This window comes from Peromyscus maniculatus, chromosome 2 (assembly GCF_049852395.1).
Source record: "Peromyscus maniculatus bairdii isolate BWxNUB_F1_BW_parent chromosome 2, HU_Pman_BW_mat_3.1, whole genome shotgun sequence".
NCBI classification, from domain to species: Eukaryota; Metazoa; Chordata; class Mammalia; order Rodentia; family Cricetidae; genus Peromyscus; species Peromyscus maniculatus.
The window spans coordinates 13558903-13583386 of record NC_134853.1 but is presented as its reverse complement, the minus strand read 5'-3'; the positions used below and the strand labels follow the sequence as shown (position 1 = coordinate 13583386).

The 24484-nt window shown below is 35.1% G+C and overlaps 1 protein-coding gene across 2 annotated transcripts in view; it reads left to right on the top strand.

Annotated features, from left to right (window-relative positions):
- Positions 1-16589, top strand: part of LOC143271796 (uncharacterized) — a 51110-nt gene extending 34521 nt beyond the window's left edge. Inside the window, exon 4 of one of the 2 annotated variants that reach the window (XM_076563781.1) lies at positions 16559-16589. In XM_076563781.1, the coding sequence (XP_076419896.1) occupies positions 16559-16574 (16 nt within the window). In that variant the 3' untranslated portion in view covers positions 16575-16589. Of the gene's footprint in view, positions 1-11294; positions 11365-16558 lie in introns of those variants that run through there. The other variant, XM_076563780.1, reaches the window with a different exon arrangement.
- The last annotated feature ends 7895 nt before the right edge of the window (positions 16590-24484 follow it).

Genomic DNA, 24484 nt, shown 5'->3' with positions numbered 1-24484 from the left:
TGATAGAAAATTATGTAGGTTAATTAATTTTGTCCTCTCTGACAAATAGGTGTGACTATTTCCTTCTATAAAACAATAGTTTCCCTAATCTGTGTTCATCTACTGCAATCTCAGCGGGGGTGAGAGGTTCTCCCTTCTGAATCCTGCTTATCACCACCATGGGCTTGTGAGGGGGATGAACTGAAACAAATATGAAGCCATAAAGCTTCCTAAGCTGTGAATAATGAAGTATTTCCTCTGCCAGATTCCATAAAACAGGAGCATAGTAACTTTTTGGTCATTAATAGGATAAAATCAAGTGCTATACTGACATCTACCAAAATGAGAAAATCATTCTTGTTTATACCTCTGTCTTAATTCCTTCAAACTTGGCCTGGTATGCTATAATCATTTGATAGTTGTTAATGATGAATGAGTTTGCCTTTGTAGAACTAATTCAAAATTTCTCAAAACTCAATCATCTTTTATCCTTAAAATGTTGAACCTCCCCTTTTTATCTGAAGGTTTTGGTGTGCAAACCTCTATACTATCCATGTATGTTGGTTGCTTTTTTGTCAATCTGACATATGCAATAGTCATTTGGGAAGAGGGAACCTCATTTGAGAGCATGCACCCTCCAGATTAGCCTGTGAGTTATTTTCTTGAATGATGAATGGGGGAGGGGCCAGTTCCCGGGGGGCAGTGCTCCTCTTGGGCTGGTGGTCCAAGGTACTATAAGAAGGCAGGCTGTGCAAGCCATGAGAAACAAGCTAGTAAGCAGCATTCCTCCAAGGTCTCAGCATCAGTTGTTGCCTGCAGGTTTCTACCTTGAGTCCCTGTCCTGACTTCTCTCAGTGATGGGCTGCGATGTAGAAGTGTAAGTTGAAATAAAGCCTTTCTTCTGCAAAAAACTGAACCCAAAAGAGCATTCATTATGTTCCAGACTTGTTGACTAATTTGGTCTGTGGCTGCTCAGCAATGTGGTTCCATCTGTGTCAGTGCAGGACAACAGGAAATTTAATGGCTGCTACAGTGTTTTGGTGTAAAAAAAAAAAAAAAAAACGATACATTGTTAGTTTACTGCCCCCCAAGAGGCTTTAATGAGTTCTTAACTTGTATTTCCTTGTACTCACTCCCTAAACCACTACTGTGATTTGTCTCAGAGAATATTGTACATGTATAATTACTTCATTCTTATATACAGTTAAATAAAGACAATTATCTGAAGGACCCTCACTCTGCTGTGGCTGTGTTCATGTAGACTATAATTGAAAATGTGTTAACAATGACTTCTCTTTCTTTCTCATGTGAAATTAACAAGTATATTCCATCTCTGCTCGTGATCATCTCATAACAAGTAATACAAAGCAGTGGAGAATGGAGCCTCTTGAAGTTTGAAGTATCCCATTGGCATGGAGTGTTCCTGGCTGTCAGTTCCATTTGCCTCCAGATATTTCATTGCATCAAAAAGAAACCAAAGCCAAAGAATATTTGCTCCTGTACAGTAAACGTCTAATACCTATTCAATGCAAGCATAAAAAAGTCATCCTCCTTGGCACAGATGATATTAAAAAAAGTTACCTTAGCTGCAAAGTGCCTTTAGTTGAAGTAGGTGTTATATTGCAATGGACTCAAAGGCATGCTGAAAAATAGTAGTGAAGGGACTTTCATATTGTGTGGGTTTGACCTTCCAGAGGGTATAGGAGGAATTAAGGCTAGAAATAAAGGTAAATACTGATTTCATTGCATCAATGAATTATATAAAAAATGGTATGGATATATTTGGTACCTATGTGATCCACCATAACTACATGATTCTTTATTACAAAAGGATACTTTTCTGACAGGGTAAGTTTTAGTAAAATATTAGCAAAGTAGGAGAAAGCTAGACTTTTCATAAGCAGATTCCAAATGGGAAATTTTCATACAGCCTCACTAGGATGGATACCTGAGAAGCCACATTACCAAAGTTACCATGGAAGAAGAACTAGCAGCACAGAAACTGAACTCTGACTCAGTTGTACCTTATACCCCAGGCAATACTATAGCCTCACTGAACATTAGATGCCTTTTAAATTGTCCCCACATAGCACAAATTTCCTAGACCTTGGACCACAGCATTGTTCAGTTAATCAATGTAAGATGCCTATTACTGCAACTGGATTGTGATTGGATATCATCCTGCTGTTCACTTTGAATGGATATTTAGATGGTTTTCAATTGCTTATGAAGCTCATCATTGTCTCTAACATTTCCTCATCTCATAAACCACATTACTGTTCTCCAGGTACAATAAATGTTCCCTATAAGTATTAGTTTAATCTTATTTCTCTAAATTTAGTTTAACTATCCAAGAGATACTCCCCCACTGCGTTCTTAAAAACAAAGTATAGTGTACATAACTGGTAATATATAGTATTTTGTGTAAATTTAATGTTGCCTACAAACTTGACTATCGCATCTATGCCCTATATTTTTTTTAAACTGAAAATAGTGCTTCCCTCATACATACAACACATCCCAAGTCCAATTTCCCTCCATCCAACCCTCCTAGCTACCCTCCCACCTCCCTTCTCCCCCTCTTCATTTCCTCCCCAGAAAAGAGCAGCCATCCAAGATATGACAGCCAACCAGTAAAAAACATGATACAGTGAGACACAGCAAAACCCCTTGTATCAGGGCTGGACCAGGCAACACATGAGGACAAGAGTTCCAAGAGCAGACAACAGCGTGAGAGAAACACTGGCTCCCACCTTTAGGAGTCCCACAAAACCACCAAGCTAACAGGGTAAGGGAAGACTGTAGGAGTCAGAGGCGATATAAGACACCAGAAGAACTGAATCAAATGAGCAGGGCTCATATGGGCTCACAGAGACTGAAGCAGCATGAGTCGGGCCTGCATGGACCTGTACCAGGTTGTCTGAATATGCCATTGCTTGTAGCTTGGTGTTTTTGTGGGGCATCTGTACCCTATTGATAAAATCTCGAATTAATATTCTCAAAATAAATTTACTACATGCACATTAATGATACTCATTAAAGTGAAAATGGCAAATGTGTGATAGGAAAGTCCTTTATCTTTTCTTTTTCGAATTAGAAAGACTGAATTTCAAATCACAACTCTACCACTTTCAGTGGGCAAGTTATTTACCTTCAATGATCCTCATGCTCTCCTCATTTGAAAACACAATACAAGCTGTATCATATTGAGTAAAGTAATTCATTGAACATGTTTAGTATGGTTCCTAGCTCTGCAAATGATTCTGTAAATGATGAATGCTTTAATTAATAGAGGAATTATTTTTATATCTCTGCATCTTAAAGCCTGAGCTTTAAATAACAGAGAAGCACATTGCGTGCTTTTGACATTACTCTTGATATTCTCCAACAGTTTCCACTAGGAAAGCAAATAATGATAGCCAATTTCTATAAGGAGATTTACTTTATTTTCTAAAGAAACTGATAACAGCAAGAGAAACACTGAGTGTGCCTTGTGTTTCTTTTTAATAGTAACTGCCTTAGAAATGAAGTTAGAAAGAAACGACTCTCCATTAAGGCACTAGCATTACCCAGAGCACTTCTCAACCCATCAAAAAAGCCAAACAAAAAAAGAAAGAAGAAAAATACCCAAAATACAACTCACTAAAGGAAAAGAAACAAGGAAATCACATGGAGAAAATTAAAGTTAATAATTTATTATTAGTGGAGTGTTTACAATGAACCACGTCTAATTATGAACAATGTTAACAAAACATGTTACTTAAAAAGATTTTTAAGGATAGTCCAAAAGTCATTTAATAAGATTTATATGAAAATTATTTATTTTCAGGAACTTTGGAAATCTGTGCTACTTTAAAAGAAAATACTAAAAGAAACACCTTTTGGAAATACAAAAACTTAAACCAGGTAGTGGTGGCACATGACTTTAATCCCAGTACTCATGAGGTAGAGGCAGATGGATCTCTGAGTTCCAGGCCAAAACAAATTCCAGGGAAGCCAGGGCGATGACACAAAGAAGACCTGTCTTAGGAAAGCCATAACTAACTAACTAACTAACTAAATAAATAAATAAATAAATAAATAAATAAATAAATAACACAAAACACCACCACCAACAAAACACAAAATACCACTAAAACAAAAAAAAATACTAAAACTTATAATTACAATTATAGTCTTTAAGAAATAAGTTTTAATCAGCAAGTTTTAATCCTAGATAGTGAGAATCATTTTTCAATTTTGAACACCCTCCTCAGTAGTATCTATTGTAGATGGTTTGTACATATTTCTATCCCTTCTACAGCTTTGAAATGTCCATGCAAAGTGTACACAATTAATTGTATAGAGGATAGGATGAAGATCTTTCTTCCAAGAAGTGGAGAAGTGGCAAAAGTATATATGGAAAAACTCCATCATTGGAATTACTTTCTTGATCCTCAAATACATCAGGAAACTGTTTTTAGGAAGTTTAAGGAGTGCTTCTACAAATGTTGTATGAGGGAAAGGGATGTATGTGTGGTGTGTTTATGTACACCCATCTTATTTTTGATTTTATATTCACTTTATATTTGTGTTTTTGTAATCTCACCAAAATTTAAAGAATTCAAAATGCACTATATTTCCCTCTAAATTTATGAAAATGTGTTTCTTTTGTAGATTATAGCATTGAAATTTACATCCTAGTTAGGGAGAACAGAACTTCTAAGATCTCACATGGCTAAATACAGGTCTCTAAATGTTATAAATTCTCATGTGTGAGTCTATGTTTCTTGTAGATAAATGAGTAAATAAATAAGAAAATAACAAGACTAAAATCTATTCGAGTTGTTCTTTTTCTCTGGTCATCACTTTCTTTATTGGCTGTTGCTGTCAATCAAGCATAATTGTGAAATTGCCTCATAGATGGATATAAATTGAGAGTAGTTTGAAACCTATTTTCTCTTTTAGCTCAGTCTAACAATTCAACTCCATGCCATTTCTTGGACATACAATAGATAACAACCCTTTATTTAAAGGACATCTGGTCATCAATATAATTTGATTCTCATCTACAGGACACTATCTGTGTGTGTATTCAGATTAATATTGAAGACTTAAGCATATGAATGATCATCAGCAGGAATGGTAAAAGAAGTTTAATGAGGAGATTATAATCAGAAAGTGCAATAATGGGAAACTTGTTTAATGAGGACATTGGTGCCAAACTACATTATTCATAGGGCATTCTGATTAGAGACAAATGCACAATGAAACATATATTCCTTGGTGGACGCCTTCTTCATTTACATTTCAAATAAATACTATTACTCTAACCTTTGGCTGAGAAAATGAGCCTTCACACTGAATAAGTAAAAACTCCCCCAAAGATAATAGTGTACCAAATATAATGTTAAAGAATGAATTATGGTGAGAAGTATATTTTTTTTTGATTTTTGGAATCATATCTCATTGTAGATCTAATGCAAGACAGATTATCATTGTGCTATCAAATTTCCTAAATTTGGGATATTGCTGTCTAAGAAATAAAACAAATGATATCCCATATTTCTGCATCATACTGAATTTTAATAGCTCACATTTTGTTTTTAAGAGCTAGTTCAACTGATTCAAGCAAAGTGAAAATGAGACATGGAATATGAACAATAACTTTTCTCATTAGAGTTCTTACCCTGCAGTGCAGTCTTGGCCTTAGATATGTACAAGTATTATAAATTCAGCATGAATTATCTGGCCATTACCATTCCTTATGGTGATATTTATTGAGGTACATGTATATACTATAGTAAACTTACCCATCATCTGAGTAAATCTTTATAGTTTCTTTGGGCTATGCACTTCAAGCTTGAGATGGTATTATTGGGTGAGAATTCCATGAAGGATTTCATCAGAGCTGAGGATCAAGTGGTTAAGGGAGGGTCATAGTAGCATAAAACTTCAAGCCTTGATTACATATAACATATAATATTCTTACCAGAAAAGATAATTTACAAATGAAGAAAATATATTTCAATAGTGTGTAAATTGATGGCTGGATGATTGAGTTGGGAGTTTTCTAACTTGCACTTTTTGGAGAAAAACTAATTGTCAGAACTCTCACTTTTGATAAGGCACAAGAAAACCACAAAATAAAACCTAAAGTTAAACAAAATATACACTCTGTAAATGTAAACTCCTTGGAGTTTAATTTTTTTACTCTCAGGCAAAGATTAATTTTTTCAGAAAAAAAATATTCTCTAGATGTAGAAAATATATATAACTTTGTGGGGGAAAACACACACACACAACACATACTCTTGACAAAGGAGATTAAGAGGTTATGTGAGAGAGACATGATAGTACTTTAAAAAAGAAATACAAGTCGTTGGTTCATCTTAACCCTTGAGTGAGGGAACACAAAGGTTAGTCTTACTGCAGTTCCCAAAGCTTACAAGATACCACCCTAAATGAAGGATGTACACACCAATAGGCACAGATAAAACAACAGGGTGTGTGGAGTATGTAAGTCAGTCTTTGGCTATTCCTTTCCTAAAAATTTTTGTATCTCTAACTCATTTGAGACTGGGATAATAAAAATAAAATTACTGACATCTTATACAGTAGTAACAGTGAATGCAGTTTCTAAAAAATTATCCATTTTATGTCCCAGAGATTTGTATAGTACCTAGCATGGTCTTCACAGTCATAAAATTTTATTTTTTAGATTATAAGCAGTCAAACAAAGGGCATCCTACAAAAGCACTCCATGTATGAGCACTCTGCTAGCAAGTAGTTTTAACTTATGTACCTGGAGGTCAATTGTCAGCACAATGAGAAGGAACTTAATCTAATTATTATTTTGTTTCCCATGGAGCACCTCTCTAGAAATTAAGACTATGTCACTGCAAAACACATTGCTCCTCAACTTCCGATAGTGTTATGTTCTAATAAACACATTTTGTAAGGTAAATGGTTGAAAATGCATTTAACACATCTAATCTGTAAACATCATAGATCAGTAACAAAGAATGCTAGAGTCTAAGCAATGTGCCTGAGTGACCAGGTAGATGCTAGAGAGCAGAGTGGTAGCTCATTGTTATTACAGAGTATCACTGGAGACAGTAGTATTTTAAACATCTCTGGTCCATGTAAATCTCAAAACTCAAATATGAAGTATAATTTATGCTGCATGTATATGTATCCTAGACCATCTTGAAGTAAAACTCAGAAGCTAATAACCTTAAGGCCATAATCATCTGTATTTTATTCCCTTGATCCCTAGCAGACTAGCGATACAATATTTATTTTTTGTTTGAATCATGGTGAAAATGATTAATTAGCTCTTTTGCACTCATTTTTTCAATTAAGTCCATTTTAGGATGCAACATTTTACAGAATACAACCCTTTAAGGTTTAGAAGGTGTCCATATAAGTAAGTTATTTTAAGGCAGTTGGGAGATCTTTGCTAATGCCAATAGGAGGAATCCTTTTGAGATTGAAGAGGGTAGAATGGTCCAATTTATATTTTAATTTCTCATAGGCAAATAAACAACAGAATTAGGTGGTGTCTGGCCATCTTTGAAGTAATCAAACCTTTTGATGGCAAATTTATATAAGAGCAAACATATTTACAGCGTGTGTCTCGTGTTTGTAGAATGTTTTTGCCTGATCCATCATCAAAGAATGCCTTTCTTGTTTCTCATCCTTCAAGTTAAGAGTGTCCATAGCAATGTAACTATATTTATAGATATGCTAATTGATGAAACAACTTTATGCCTATATCTCTCCTATAGTCATTTATAAGACCTTGAATAATTTGGTAATTAAATAAAGCTTCCATTTCAAGACATGGATCAATAGATCTACAGATATATTCTGTCTAACACTTTTTTGTTGATCATTTACTCATTTCGGCCACATTCATCTCTTACTAAGAATACCAAATGCCTTATTGGCAAAACAAATTATAAAATATACTCATTTGTCTTCATTTATACATGCCGTTTTTCTTTTGAAATAGTCATCCCTTTTCCCAATCATCCAGAAGATGCGAACTTCATTCTTTTGGATTACAGCTATGCTGGAGAATTATTGTTTATATTTCATGCAAATTGCACTTTAAAACACCAAAGAAATATATAAATGAAACTGAGATGAACATTCATTCTTCCAGTCATTCCCTACAAGACACAAAACCCAGTTATAACTTGATATGAATAATAGTGATAGTAATTATAAGTGCTGTTGTTCTAATTGAATATAGAATATTATGACACTTATTCAAATGTTCATCAACTGCACATAATAATTGTGCAGAACAGACTACATAATAAGTGAGACAATTTCTATTACTTTCATATTCATTGTTAGAGTATGAATCATACTCAATTGTTTTGGTTATCATGTAGACGTAAAATATAATTCCACAGAAATATTATTATAATTTACCAGATCTTTAATTAATAGTGGCATGAAAATGTGAACAGATAAGTTACATGGAGAAAAGAAGCAAGGAAAACCATTTACCATCATGATCATTATGTTTTATATGTCAAGTATTGCTGCTAAGTATCTGAAGTAGCCTAATAAATTGATCTGTTCTTCTAGTAAAAACAGTGAAACAGAAAATCTCAAAGGTAAAAATGGCTATAGTAACACAACTTTTAGGAAGTTAATGAGATGTTCCTAAACCTCTCTGTTTTATATATCCCAGGTAATAGCCACCCTTTCTACCCCTGACCCATTGAAAGAAAACCTGTGGAGGACAGTTACTGGGTGTGTATTTTGGGGTTATATGGCAGGTACATGTGATTATAGTATGGAAGATACTGTCTGGAGTAGCACATATACTTTGTGGAACTCAACTTTGTATTGTAGAGATACTTGAGGTGACTGTAGGTTTGATTCCCCATTTACTGACTACATGGCTTTTGTAATCTGTGATTACCTATCACTCATGAGTGTACTACACACCACACAGAAGACACATGTAGTTCGCTTTTGTGATTCATTTTCTTCCAACTGCTTTTGATGTGTCAAATCTCCATTTTACAACAAATAAAAGTCAAATGAAGTGAAGCCCTGAACTGTTTGCTTTCTTTCCCTCAATAGATGAAAACTCAGGGGCGTATACCTTTCACTTACCAGATCCTCAAAGGAAGCTCACTCATTTCTTGCCATTCCCTCCACAGGTCATTCCTTGCATGGCCACTTCCTCAAGTTTGCACTGCTGTTCCCTGACGAAAGCACTGGCTTGCTTCATTTCTCTTGGCTTTTTGTAGTTTTTATATTGATTATTTCTCTTCTTGCATTTCTCACCCTTACTTTCTGCCTGTCGTGTTCTATTCCTCACTCAAACCATGGTCCAAATCCTCACTAACAATTTCATGTGCATCTTCAATATTTTTCCCGTCATTGTCACTGACAATAAAACGTAATGATACATTTCCACAGGGATTTTTTTGTTTCTGTTTTACAAATGAAGACATCATGATATCCGTTTGTCTCTTAACGTGCCATTAAAAGAAAGTCATTTTATGAACTTAGAATATTTTTTCAAAACTTAAAAACTAAGATTGTATATGAATTCTTCCTTCTCTTTCCTCCCTCCAAAGCCTCCCATATATCCTTCCTTACCATCTTTCAAATTTATGATCACAGGTTTTCTCTGTGTAGGTTTGGTGCCTGTCCTGGATCTATCTCTGTAGACCAGGCTGGCCTCAAACTCACAGGGATCCGCCTGGCTCTGCCTCCTGAATGTTGGGATTAAAGGCATGGGCCACCACTGCCCGGGCTATGATCACAGTTTTTAACACAAATTGTCATCTCATGTGTGTGTGTGTGTGTGTGTGTGTGTGTGTGTGTGTGTGTGTGTGTGTGTGTATTCCTAAGTATAGCCAGTTAAGTCCATTCAGTATTACTTGTAGTTATGTTTTCTGAATTACTGTTGTAGGAATTCGTCCTGCCAATAGCTTTGGGGTATAAGCCTTGGGGCATGACTTCCTGTCTGCTTATGTGACTACTTGAGAGAGAGGGGAGGTCGCACTCTTGCTTGAGTAGTGAAGACCAGGTCAGGTGGCATGAAACAGTGTGAATAATCATGTTGGTGGTCCCCAGATCCATTTGGGAAATGGAAGGATTCTGCAACTGGATATACCCTGTTCTGTATCCATGAGTTTGTTTACCCATAGCACCCTTAATAAATTGATATATATATATATATATATATATATATATATATATATATATATATATATATATCATCTCAGATGACATTTTGGTATTGGATAACCAATTGGTGTACTCTTCCCTAGAAAAAGATTAATTCTCCTGCTCTCAGCATCCCTCAGTTGCATGTAGATATTTGTAGAGGGTTGAGGCCTCAGAGACTTTTGCCCATCCACTTTAGCATGCCCATTGGTATCATCTTAGCTTAGCTTATGTTTGGACAGTCATGTTGGTGAGATTTTCTGGGTGTAGCTCCTGATATTGTGTGAAGACACAGTCTCACAGAAAACTCCCTTATCCTCTGGCTCTTAGAACCTCTCTGCTTATGCAATGTTCTCTAGTCATTGCATCCTGGAATGTTTTGATGATGTATCCACTGGACTGCGCTCCACAACTCTGTGCATTGATTGTGGCTCTCTGTAGTGTTGCAAAGGAGTTCCCTTGAGGAAGCGTAATGATAGTACTTACTGTAGCCATAGGGACAACCTTTGGAATGTTGTAAGAGATTATGCTGGTATAGTAAGTTAATGCTTGTAAATTCTCTTTCAATACTCTTCATGAGCACGGAGTTATCTCATAGTTGATAAATTTTCCTTTCATCCTCCTTTTACAATTTTTCATTATTTTAGTACTTAATCTATCCATACAATTTTTTTAATCTTTTCTACCTGACCCATTTACTCCTCCCAAAGTCCTGCCATATTTTTTCCCTCCTAATTTACATGTGTTCCTTTTTTGATACCCACTGAGATCACCAAGTGCTGCCAGGATGTGCCTGGATGTGCATAGGTGTAGGATCATATACCGGAGCATGATGGCCTTTCCTGGGCTGCATCCCTAAATAAAATAGACTCTCTTTCCTCTAGAAGCCACCATTTTCTAGTACCTTCTTAGTTAATGGTAGGACATCACGAACTCCTCATCCAATAAAGTGTCTTGGCTAGCTCAATGTCCAAGGCTTGTGCAGATTGTCACAATCTCTCTGTGTGTAAAATAAAAATTCAAAGTTTGTTTTATAGTTTGTAAAATAATTCATAGCCACAAATAATTCTTTAATATAGGTTCCTTAAGTTTTATTGTAATATAGTTTTGTTTTAAACTCTTCTGTCCAGGTTTGGTAGCTCATGCCTTAAATCCTAGCCCTCAAGAGGCAAAGGCTGATGGATCCCTGTGAGTTTCAGGCAAGTCTGGTCTACATAATAAGTTCCAGGATATCCAGAGATACATAGTGGGACTCAGTCTAAAAACAAATACAACAACACATGTTCTATTTTTCATTGTTTTCTGTAATGTTGGTAATATCAGTGTTTTTAATATCATCCAAAGTATATTCAAAAGTATGGGTTTTTAAATCATTAAGATTTGTTCGGAAGCAACACTCTCATTGTCTAAATCTAAATTTACTGATTTATGATTATCAGGTTATAGGTCATTTATTTTTTCTTGAAATCAAGTATAAACCATATATCTTACTTTTTAAAATCTTTTAAAAGTAGGCCATTAGAAAGAAATTAAGAGTGCAAACATCAGTAAGAATGTTTCTGGATTGCAATAAATAGTCAACATTTGTACACTTGTAGAGACTGCTAGACTTAGAAGAAGGCACATTGTTGTTAGTCTATTAATATTTTTAAGAAATCTATTCCATTTGTACTTTTGTAGGTTAGAATCCATATACTTATTAACAAATCAGGTGTGTTTAGGAAAATGGTTGTGTCATTAATAGACCTATTTTTTACATATATCCTTTCTTTCTTTAATTTTTTACTTTTTAATAATTTCATGCATGTGTACTATATTTACATTTTCTCTATGACTCCTTATCTCTCTTGAATTCTTCCCATGTATAGCCATTCCCATTCTAACTCATGATCTCCTCCTCTTTAATTATTGTCAGAGAGAGAGAGAGAGAGAGAGAGAGAGAGAGAGAGAGAGAGAGAGAGAGAGAGAGAGAGATCTGCTAAGTCATTTAGCATTACTCTTATGCATGTTTACTCCTGACACCTTAGAACTGGATTAACTTATCAAGGGGCTTGTACTTAGAGAAGATGGGTCCTCCTTTTCTCAGGGACCATTAATTGCAAATAGATCTTCATTTGGGGAATTGGTCTTGAGAGATTTCCATCATTCATGTTGGCATTGCAACCAGTGATGTCACTGAGCATATCTTGATTAGTCAACATTTCCCTTTTACCCCCTAGATTTCCTGAATGCCGATTCTGTGCTACATACAGAAGGCACTGTCTTGTGGCAGATGTCCTAGTCTTATGGCTCTTATAATCTTTCTAAACTCTTTTCCATGATGTTCCTTGAACATCAAGTGTAGAAGGTCTGTCAACTAGAGCTGAGCACACCACAATTGTTTTCTGCATTTTGAGATCTTACAGATTTCTGCTATTGTATACATCCATTGCAAAAAAAATAGCTTTGTTGAGGGGAGAGAGATAACCCTTATCTGTGGGTATAAGGATAAGTATTTAGTATGTAGTTAAGATTTATGCTGGTTTAGGAATGTAGCAGAAGTAGGTTCTCATTTGGGATCCATAGCATCACCAACCAGAAAGTTGACTAGGTTTCTAGTACCAGGCATGACTTCCTTTTGAAGAGGTCGTAAGTTGAATTAAAAAAAAAAAAAACTATTTGCTACCCCCAAGAAATAAGTACCAGTGCTTTGCACTTGGGTATATCTTGACATGTTAGTAGTTTTTGAAGTTCATAGGTGAATACAACTATTGATTGCTTTTCTCTTTAAGCAGCTTGTATGTCACCTTCAGATATGATGATAGGTAGTCCATGGGGACTCAAAGAATACAAAAACAATATCAACAATATCACCCAACATGGTTTTACATTAAAAATTACAGATTTAGAAATAGACATAGAATTGAACCAGTTTCACAATCTATAATTATGATTTTTCTTCTTCACTAAACTTGACAAGCTATTTGTTTTTGATTTTTATTGTGTTTATGATTCTAAGTCTGGCTATATACCCCTGGCTGGCCTTGAATTTGTGATTCTCATGTTCTTGAATTCTGGAATTGCAGACATTTGCAATCATGCTTAATAAGATTTTAAATTTTTTAAAATTTAAAATATTTTTTTTCCAATTCCTTTGCAAAATTTGTGTTACTTTTTTTTTGTATTTTTATTGTCTAACACGAACAAAATAATATTATTTCTTACACTATACCTTTTATAAATTCATTGTATTTTTTCTATTTTATTAATTTTGCATGGCTCACCTTGAAGATCATAATCAAAAGCTTTTCTCATGTATTCTACAAGAAAACAAAAGAATACATTCTCCCACTAATACATGCTGTTTTCAAATATTCAAGCATCCTGTCTCCAGTAAAACTTATAGTAACCAATATAGTTTACTACTTGTATTGGGGATCCTTAAAATTCATGAAAAATATTAACATTCACATTGCATACTTTCTATAACATTGTAGGGCTATGTAGATATTTGGGAGTCAAGGAGCATCAGCAAACCAGGGGCACACAATTTCTGAAAGACATTTCAAAGAGTCCCATGACTCATCCCTGCTTGCTTTCTTTTCCACTGTCTCTAGATGTGCTCTGTTCTGATGCATTTTCTCATTGTTACTGCGATTTGATGAGTTTAGCTCTCAGTTGACATTGTATTCTCTGTTGCATATTTGATTGTAACATTTTAGATAATTGAATGGGATATGTTTCAGTTACTTTGCTGTTGCTGTGAAGAGACACTATGACTAAGACAACATATAAAAGAAAGCATTGCATATGGGGCTTGAATGTAGTTTCAGAGAGTCAGGTCATGATCATCAGCGTAGCAGCAGACAGGAAAGCAGGGCACTTGAGCAGTAGCTGAGGGCTTACATCTGATTTAAAAGCATGAAGCAGAGAGGAAGAGACTAAACCTGGCATGAGCCTTTGACCTCCAGTGGCACACTTCCTGGAATAAGGTCATTCCTACTAATGTTTCCTAAATAGTTCAGCCAACTAAGGAAGAAACAGTCCGACATAGGAGACTCTGGGGGTCATTAAAATCACCACTATATATTTTTGTGTTGGTGTATAATATTTTGATAATCTGTCATCATGTCACAAATAATTCATGTGGAATTTTTTCTAATTCAATTTTCTTCAGATAAATGATTAGTATTTAATTTGGAAGTTTGCAAAAATTTTTCTCTGGTTTACTGGCTCATAATTATTAAATACCTAAAAGCATTTTTCTTGTCAATACCACAACATCTGCTGAGATCATTCACAGTGCAAATTGAGTTTTTTATATAGTTTAAGGTGACTTTTTCCCTATTGAGTTTCCCAATGTACAACTCTTACAAGACACTAACTTATATTTCAGTTATAATGTTCCTCTCTTTCAATATTCCAAATATGTTTGGCCTGAATAATTACTTCATTCAGTTCCACTGAGATTCTTCTCATATGTGCTAAACATTAATTTCCATAAATATTATTGTCATTCTCCTCATGTAGCACAATATTGGAGATAAATAGTCAAGGCTAGTATATTGTCAGTGTTAGAACTTGGACTTATCCCTAAAATATTTGGTTGTACTCTTTGTTTTCAGGACATCATTTTTTTCCTCACTGATGCTGTCTAAATTCAATGAATCTTAGACATAGTTAGTAGAAAGCATTAAGTAAATTGCCCCTTGCATGTTTCCATGACTATGAAACCAAGTGACTGCTTCTTCATAATGGTGGTGGTCCTGTCAGGTCAGAGGAAACAGACATATGTAATAGAAGCACAGAGGCCTCTTCAAGGTGTTTGAACAGAGCATTAATAACCATCTGATTTTCTTTTACCAGACAAAAATAGTGTAGGATCCATGTTTCTATAAGAAAACCAACAAAGTTATTTGTTCACCAAGGTGTGTTGAGATGAAAGTATAACTTTGTTCTGTTAAAGGTACTCTATATCTGGTTTAAACAGATGTCTGTTGAGATCTTTGCAGAAAACACCATGCAACAGCTTTTCTTGAGCTAATGGGTAGTAATATCACAGGGTGTATGCTTTGCTTTCTGAAGAAGAAATATTCTTGGAAAGCAAAAAATATATATACTGGCATAGTCTAATTAGATGGTCTGAATCAGCCTTACCTTGAAGATTTTGTGGTGTCCATTACCCAAAATCTTACCAAAATTAATCCAGATCCCAGTATCTTGGGGTTTTCTCATATTGAATCCAGTGATGAGAATGTGAAAGAATAGAGAAAACCTTCAAGCCTATCCCAAGTAACCTCAATGCTTCACTGTCTGCCTGTCTCAGTGCCTGCCAGGGCCATTAGTCACCACCATATATGCTTGAGCAGAAGAAAGGGAAGAATATTGTCCCAAGTGCCATTAAAGCTGAAAAATATGCATATCAGACTACATATAATGAGTACCCCAAGATTGATCTTTAAGTATCTCCAGGTTCCATTTTCATTAAATTTTATTAAACAACATATCTACTTTTCTCGTTTCTTAATTTTAACATTGAAATATAATTACATAATTTCTTCTTTTTCTTTTCTTCTTCCACGTGCTGCCATATGCCTCTCCTTGCATGCTTTTGAATAAATGGTCTCTTTTTTCATTACATGTAGCTGTACACATATATTTATATGAGCATATATATATGCATAAATATATATATATGCATATATATATGCATAAATATATCCTGATTATAAAACTATATAATATTGTTTGTATAGTTGTATTCAGGGCTGGCCATTTGTTACTGGATAAACAATTGGTGTGCTCTCCCTTGAGGAAAACTAATCTCCCACTCTTAGAACTTGTTGATTTTTGTAGTTATTTGTATAGGACTTGTGGGTTTTCTTTCATCTACTTGACATGTCTGCTGTTGTTCTTCAGCTCACTTTGGGCTGCCATGTTGGAGAGACTATGTGGGTATGTAGCTTTTGACATTACTAGGAGACACAATCTTTCTGCCCACTTCTGAACCTTAGCTGTGGGAGTGTTTTGTAGAAATATCTGTTGGGACTGGGCTCCATAACTCTGCATTTTGATTGGCTGTGGTTTTCTGTAATGAACTCCATCTGTTGCAAAGATAAGTTTCCTTGATGGAGGATGACAACTATACTTATTGGGACTCTAAGGACAATCATTTTAGTATGTAGGCATGGGTTATGCTAGTTCAGTAAAGTGGTGGCTGTAGGTTCTCCTCTAAGACCCATGATTTCACTAGCCCTGTGCAGTTGGCTTGACGTCCAGTATGAGGCATGATTTTCCCCTTTTTGAGTGGGTCTTAAGTTAGAAAGCTGTTGATTACTGCCAAAGAATGTGTGCTGCTGCTTTACCATTACCATGATTGTACCATGATGGTCATTTTCATTGTTTTCATTCATAGGATCACAGCTGGGTAGGACTGCTGGTGGGTTCTCTTCTTTGGAAGCCTACATGATGCCTTCTGGTACCGTGAAAGCTAGTACTCAGGAGGTAGGTATTTAAATCAGTTTCATTTCAGAGGTCTCTGGGCCTCAGGTCTGAAGTGCATGGTTCTTTAGCCATAGGGACTTACCTTCTACCCCTTGAGGCAGGCAAGGGTAAGAACAAAAGCTTATGTGTTTTGGCAGTCTCTTGGACAATACTGATCATCAACTCCAAAGAGAGTTTTTAATGGTTGGTGTTGGGGGTTTTCTTTGGTGGTTTTTGACACTTGTAGGTAGCATTGTCTGCCCAAGATGAATAAATTACATGTAAATTATATATATATATAATTATATATATGTAATTATATATATATAATTATATATATGTAATTATATATATATATAATTATATATAAAATTATGTGTGTTATTTTATTTTTTCCAGAAGCATGGTAAATAGTTAATACTATTATTCTTTCTGATTTTGAAACAAGCTTACTGTTATTTTACTCTTCTCTATCCTTCTGTATTTATTTTCCCTTGATATCTCTAATTGGTACACTCCTTGTCTTAGTTAGTGTTTCTGTTGCTATGAAGAAACACTGTGACCATGGCAACTCTTCTAAAGGAAAACATTTCATTGTGATGACTCACTTACAGTTCAGAAATTTAGTCCATTATCACCATGGCGGGAAGCAAGGCAGTATGCAGGCAGACATAGTGCTAGAGCAAGAGCCGAGAGTTCTTACATCTTGACTCAAGGGCAACAGAAAGTGGTCTAAGTGTCACACTGAGAGAAGCATGAGCGAAAAGGGACCTTAAAGCCTGCCTCCCCAGTGACAAACTTCCTCCAACAAGGCCAAACCTATTCTAATAGGGTAATAACTCTTAATAGTGCCACTCCCTTTGGGGGCCATTTCCTTCCAAACCATTGCACACCCATTTCCCTATCAAACCACTTGCACCCTACTATTCCTCTCTATTGTTCTCCAACTTCTCTACCCAATCAATTGTCTCCTTTTATTTTCTTTTTTTGTCTTGTTATTCCTGGATATGTATTCATGTATGAAGATTTAGAGCTAGAAAATTCCAGTGAGAATGAATATATGATGTTTCTCTTTCAGGGTCTAGATAAACCTCACTCAATATGATTTTTTTCTAGTTCTATCCATTTGTCTATAAAGTTCATTATTTCATATTTTTGTACAGCTTAATAGTATTTCATACTATAAATATACCACAATTTAATTATTGATTCATAAGTTGAAGGGGATTTAGATTGTTTCTTTTTCCTAGCTCTTGTGAATAAAGCTGCAAAGAACACTCCTGAACAAATATCCATTGAGTAGAATATTTAGTCCTTTGGGCAAAAGCAGAGGAATGGTAAAGCTGAGTCCTGTGGTAGACATTGTTTTTTACTACAGTACTGAATTTCTCTTGGCCTGAGCTTTCCTTACACTAATTTAACATGCTCAGGACTGTTGAAGAACCCCTTTCTTCTAAAATATTAGATATACAACTTCAGATATAACAAAAGAATGAAAAATGAGTAAGTACATGTATTGGGAGTTTTCTCCTTTATGCTTACAACTTCAACAGAACATGGCATCTGCAGAGCCTATAATTCTAAGGTGTCAGTTCTGCTTTGTCTCAACAAGTAAAACAAGCTCTTTTTTCTCATCATGTCAATTACTTCGGTTACTTTCTTCACAACACGTATTGGTGATCATTAAGTATTAATCTTGAAGGTAAGCAGGAGAGAACATTTGTCTTGACATTTAGGAAGTTGCTTTGAATAATATACTGAAAGCTAACTTGTCTGAATGATTGTGTCAGCCTGTTCTCAAATGCTGGTTCCTCTCTTTTAAAGTTTCATTCCTATTAAGCATAGTATAATAATATACCCTTCGCAGAATTGCTATAGAATTAGCCATGCACGTTACAATCACATGAGTGATTGATATAATATCTTAAAAGTAGTATTATTCAATTTTCTACATATGTAAGTATATTTATTAAACACTGAAAAGTCATTGAATAAACCCAAATATTGTATTCCATTTTTTCTATATTTTCTAGACAAAATGTATATGTAGCCAAATAAATATTATGGTTAAGTAAGGCATAGAATTTGGGTAAAAGTATAATTGTGGGCAATTGCATTACCTCAAGTCTATATACACAGTGACATCAGCAGAAAGAACATGACTATATTATGATTTGCCTACAGTGTATAATATACTAGCAAAGATTAATATAAGAAAGAGTTTTGAGTAATCATTATTAATAAGTCATAGTTAAACAGAATTGGTTATCAATGTTTGTTCAATCTTCTACCACTTCTGTCACCACACACACACACACACACACACACACACACACACACACACGTGTTGAAATGTTCTAGGTAAGGCTGACTAACTAAACCATTTCCTGAAGCCCATGGCAACATTAGCAGTGAAACCCAATTTGAATTTTTAAGTACAGCCTTAAAATTCTATTAACTTTCATTTCTAATATCAAATTTTTAGGAAGAAAAGAGTAGGTAAGGGTAAAAAGGTCAAATGAAGAATTATCTTAAAATGACACTTTTATGATTATGGCCATGTTTAATAACTTCAAATGAAGAATTATCCCCCATTTGATGTTTTTAAGACCAAGACAGTATAAAAATGTCATTTTAAGATGACGTTTTTACAATCAAAGCAATCTGTAAAAATGTCAGGTGAACAACTCAATGAATTAAATGTTCCTAAGGATATAAAATGGGTTAAAATGCTCAGTGAGGCATTCCATTGACATTTGAATTTTTCAAGGAATATTGATCATAAAATGCAGTGTTTAGTATGTTACTATCTGTATTTTTAAGTTATATCATATTTAGATATAAGTAGTATGTAAATGTACTGATCTAATTTCGAAATGACAAATGAGAGTTCACACAGTCTTAATATGGAAATGTGCAGAGTGTTTAAGGACACCATTCTAGTAATTAAATGTTAAGTATATGTATGTACATATATATATGTACATTTATATGCATGTAGTCAGAATTTCTCCGGTCCTGCCTTTCCCAGAAGTCCGGATGAATCTCTCCTACTCACAGTCCCACAGTTGCTTATAAAATAATTACTCAGAGGCTTATATTAATTACTAACTGTATGGCCTATGGCTTCAGGTTCTTGCTAGCTAGTTCTTTCATCTTAAATTAATCCATTCCTATTAATCTATATGTTGCCACATGGCCATGGCATTATTGGTCTGCTGACATCTTGTTGCTCCTTCAGTGGCTACTTGTGTCACTTCTGACTTCATCCTTCTCTCTGTATCTCTACTTGAATTTCTCATCTGGCTGTAAGCTTTCTTGCCATAGGACAAAATAGCTTTATTTATTATTCAATGGGAACCACACATTCACAGCATACAGAAAGACATCCCCCAGCATATGGACATTTGCCATTTTACTATTTTAATATACTTTGGAGTTTTACATTGTATCATATATTCAATTACAGGTTGTAAAATTCATACAGTAAGAAGACTGAGTTACATTTCATGGTTTTCTAATAAAAAATCAAATATTACAAATACCTATTACAAGTAAAAAACATAATGTTGAAAATTCCCAGAATTCCCTCCTTTGTATAAATGGAGTTTGGTGAGGATTAGCAATTGAAATGGGCCTTTCTGCATGTTGTCCCTATAGCATTTCAAATACCTAAGACAAATCTAAGGATATCGAGTTTAACCTTTGGCAGTCATGGAGATTCTTCTATGTACATTCTTCAGTGTGGTAACCATTCACTGATTTCAAAGGTTGCATAGTATATGAAATGTGTTTGAATGAAGAAAACGTTGACATTTTAAATTTAATTTAATTTTAATTAATCCTAATTTAAATCTTTACCTCTGAAAATCTACATGGATTAACTTTTAGCCTGTTACAGTACATTGAGATGGATGATTAATTCTAAACTAAAACTTCCTGATTCTGGAGTCTGTAAGAATGTGCCAGGTCAGGGAAAACTTCCAAGATATGAAAATAGTAAATGATCCTTTAGCAATGGAAAGTCTGATTTAAAAATAGGACCATAAAAATAAAACACGCTCCTAAACCCAGGCTGTCAAGACAAAGCCTGTACATCACAAAGGTTTCTGAGGGATTTCAATCACATATCCACCCAATCTTCTTAGAAGAAATACGATAACTTCAGTAGCAATATCAGAAAAAGAAAGCCTTAAAGTTGGTACAAACAGCAGTGTGGAGAGTAAGCATTTCCATGCAAACACACAGTATTTGTATGTCATAAAGCACCTCTTTCAACTTTCTGTTAGAAAACTTTAACCAGCTATCATCAGTGTACTTTTTTAAATAGCTGTGTCATGTTGTCATTAATGATCTTAAAGTAACTATCTTTGATCTTATTAAAATTCTCTAGGCTACCTTTTTTCATACATCATTGCTTTTAAAACTCACAATAATGTAAAGAGAGACTTTTATAATTATGTCCTTTTCAAGATGAAGAGATGAAAACCTGAGGAAATTAAGCCAGAGAGAAAAAAGCCAGTGCCTTTGCTGATGATAATGGTAATGGCTGACATTTACAGGGCTTTCCAACCTGTAATCACACCTGGCACCCCTGCTGATCCATGAATTGAGATCCTTTGATTACTCCCATTTAATATGCAGGCACACTCCAGTACAAGGCACTGGTAGTTAAGGCTAGAATGCAGGTCTCATAATCTCCTGTATGTCTGGTGGTACTTCTAAGATCAGGATAAAGATCATGTGGAGATATGCAGTGCTAGAGAAAAACAGAAAAGGAAAGAAAGACATTGTACTGACTGATTGCAAATGAGTTGAAGATCAATGCTTTGATAAGTGGAAGCAATGAGAAGAGTGTCAGCAAGAATGGCGAATTTAGCACAGGGGAGTTGTTTGAAGAAATCTCAAACTGTATTCTGCCTATGTCACCTTGAGTTGTCATTATGCCAAGTTGCCAGGTCTTATGCCCTACAAATACACTGTGACCCTTATTCTGTTCACATGCAGAGGCTAAGATCTCATAGATGTTTGTTGAAGGTATCTCCTGCCTGATGCTGACACTTTCTCCTCTAGCCAACACCACGTTTTCTATTTGAGAGCCCTCTCTCATTATTCTTCCTTGATATAGTAGACATGCTACTATTTTCTACTGAAGTTTTACTGCTCACAGTGAACTGTATTTCAAGTGCTGTACATTCACTATTTAAAAATTACCCTTATCCTGTGCATAAGATTGTATTAATCACATATTATAGACAAATAAATAGAGAGTACTGAAGTCTCCTTGTAGGAGATAGCTAAATAGTGAATTTTGAAACTTGCTTATCAACTCTAACAGGTCCCTCTGAAAGTCCCTGCCTATTTGGACTGCATTCTCACTTTCAGCCTTTTAAGCTGAGTATTGATGAGTTGATGGATGTGGGGATTTCAAAAGGTGGCTAAGCTGGTGTCAGTTCACAACAGCCTTGGTATTGAACAACTGGATTCTGGACTCTGTAAGTCTAATGCTGTTATGCCACACACCAGTGCATACCAGTGTAGAAGCCTGCTTGTAATTCCTTCTCTCACACTCAAAAGTATTATGAATTATGAATTGCAGTGCTGTTACCATACGTAAATTTCTGCTCTTATAGAAGTGTTTGGCATAAGAATGAAAAACAAATATCATGTATTTTCTGCTCATCATTTCTCAACATTTAAGTATTAAATCACCAAACCCATAGATAGTATTGAGATAGAACAACTGATTTTAAAAACTGCTGTTTGATTTGAAAGATTGAGTTTTATATAAAAAATAATGTGAAATGAATTATGACTTGGGATTATGACAAAATTTTCAACAGTTTCTAAACAGACTCACAATCATTTTCTGCTGTATGTGTGAGTGAATCTGAGTTCTCAGCATCCACAATTATGAAGTAAGAATATCAATTGAGTCTGAAAACCTTTGAAATATTCTACATCCTGAAGTATCAAATATTCAGCCAAAACTCAATACTTATATAAAAGTAAACAAACACATCTATCCATTAGCATGAAGATTGCATCAGATTAGCCTACTGCTGTCTTTAATTATAAGATTGTATACATGTAAAAATTGTCTCAAATCAAAATATTATTGTGTAGTCCTCATTAATGTTTACCTATATGCCTACATTATGTAAATGTAAAGGTGGGTCATGTAAAATTTCTCATGCAAAAAGTGCACAAAGATGAAAAAGTTTAAGGTATAATATTCCCATTCCAAGGCCATGTGACCACTGTGGAAGCAGGCACTGAAAAACTGTAAGAGCTAGGGGCCTTTGATGACCAGAGGAACAGCATCTTCTTGACCCAGCAGGACAGCTGTACATATGACCTCACAGCAGTTGTTACAGTAAATTCAAAACTTGCATGAGCCCAAGCCAGACTATTTCCTATCCTAGAGAGGAGAGTTAAAAATACAATACCACCCTAAGCCCTAAGCCAAGGAATTCTTGGCAGTTGTTATTTCCCAAGTAGCAGGACAGTTTTTCCTAAGATTGTAGTTCCTTGTAAGTAGACTAAATTCCAGTGGAAGATCACACACTTGAAAATGTTTTTGGCAACAAAAATTGATCTAGAAGAACTAAAAGTAACAAAGATACAAGGTTGAATAGGTAATTAAGGGAGGTTGATCTGGAAGGGTTGAGCAGAGAATATAAGTGTAGAGAAAAACACACACACACACACACACACACACACACACACACACACACACACATGAAACTCTCCAAATCTAAAACAAATCCCTATTGTAAGTGATATGACCTCAACCTATTGGAGAAGTTCTCTGCTTCTCCAATATCCCTACCAGTTTTGTTCATGTCTAAAATGGAATAAATTAAAATTTGTCAAATACTTTTAAAAAAAGTGCTTCGTGAATAAAGATGAATAATAAAGGACCTTCGAAGTAGGTTTAGTAAAAGGCATTGCAGAACTTCCGTGATAATAAACAGCTATGTGTATTTCTGTTTTACAGAATAAAGTACACATTCATTCTTAAATGCCTGACCATGCTTCTTAAAATGTTCTGTTTAGTATAGGTCACGATGTACCTCTTCCCCACCAAAGAGGAAAGAGGCACACCCCAGGAAAAGAACAAGGCCAGTCCCTGCCAGGTTTGTATTTGAAGGAAAAAGCTGAAGACGAATTTTCCTTTTCCCAGAAGGTATTGATTGCAAATAGCTTCTTGGGCAGGAGTGGGACTTTGTTTCCTTGCTCTGTTCTCTGGACCCTGGATGGTGGAGGTGGACCGAGCAGAGCTCCAGAGAACACCGCTGGATTGTGATAAACCTTCCCCAAACCCCTTCATTTGTAAGTTACCCACTAAATAAACCTTCCTTTCAACTACGTGGAGTGGCCTTAATAATTTCACCAATAATTGATTACCCTCCACAATCTGACAGAAGAGCCTTATTGCTGAAGACACCACTTTTGTCATTGAACATGGAGATATTGATTTGGAGCCCAACTAAAAGATGTTACTATTGATGCTATTATAAGAGAAAAATAATCATCAGTATCACCCATCTGCAAACTCTATGACCTACAACAGTGACCTACCTATGAGATATACTGGTACATAGTAGCAGAAATGTTACAGGAGTGAGTAGGCACTTTTAAATTTCACCTGGCTAATAACATTGCATTGAAAGTATACACTACATTTCCATTATCCATTTATTACTTATTGGACATTGATGATGTTTCTATTTTCTGGCTATTATGAATAGAACATCAATGAAAACAAATGTATCTCTTTAGTACTATATAGATTTTTTTGGGTACATACATTCAAAAGTGGCATTCTTGCATTATTTGGTAGATCTATTTCTAG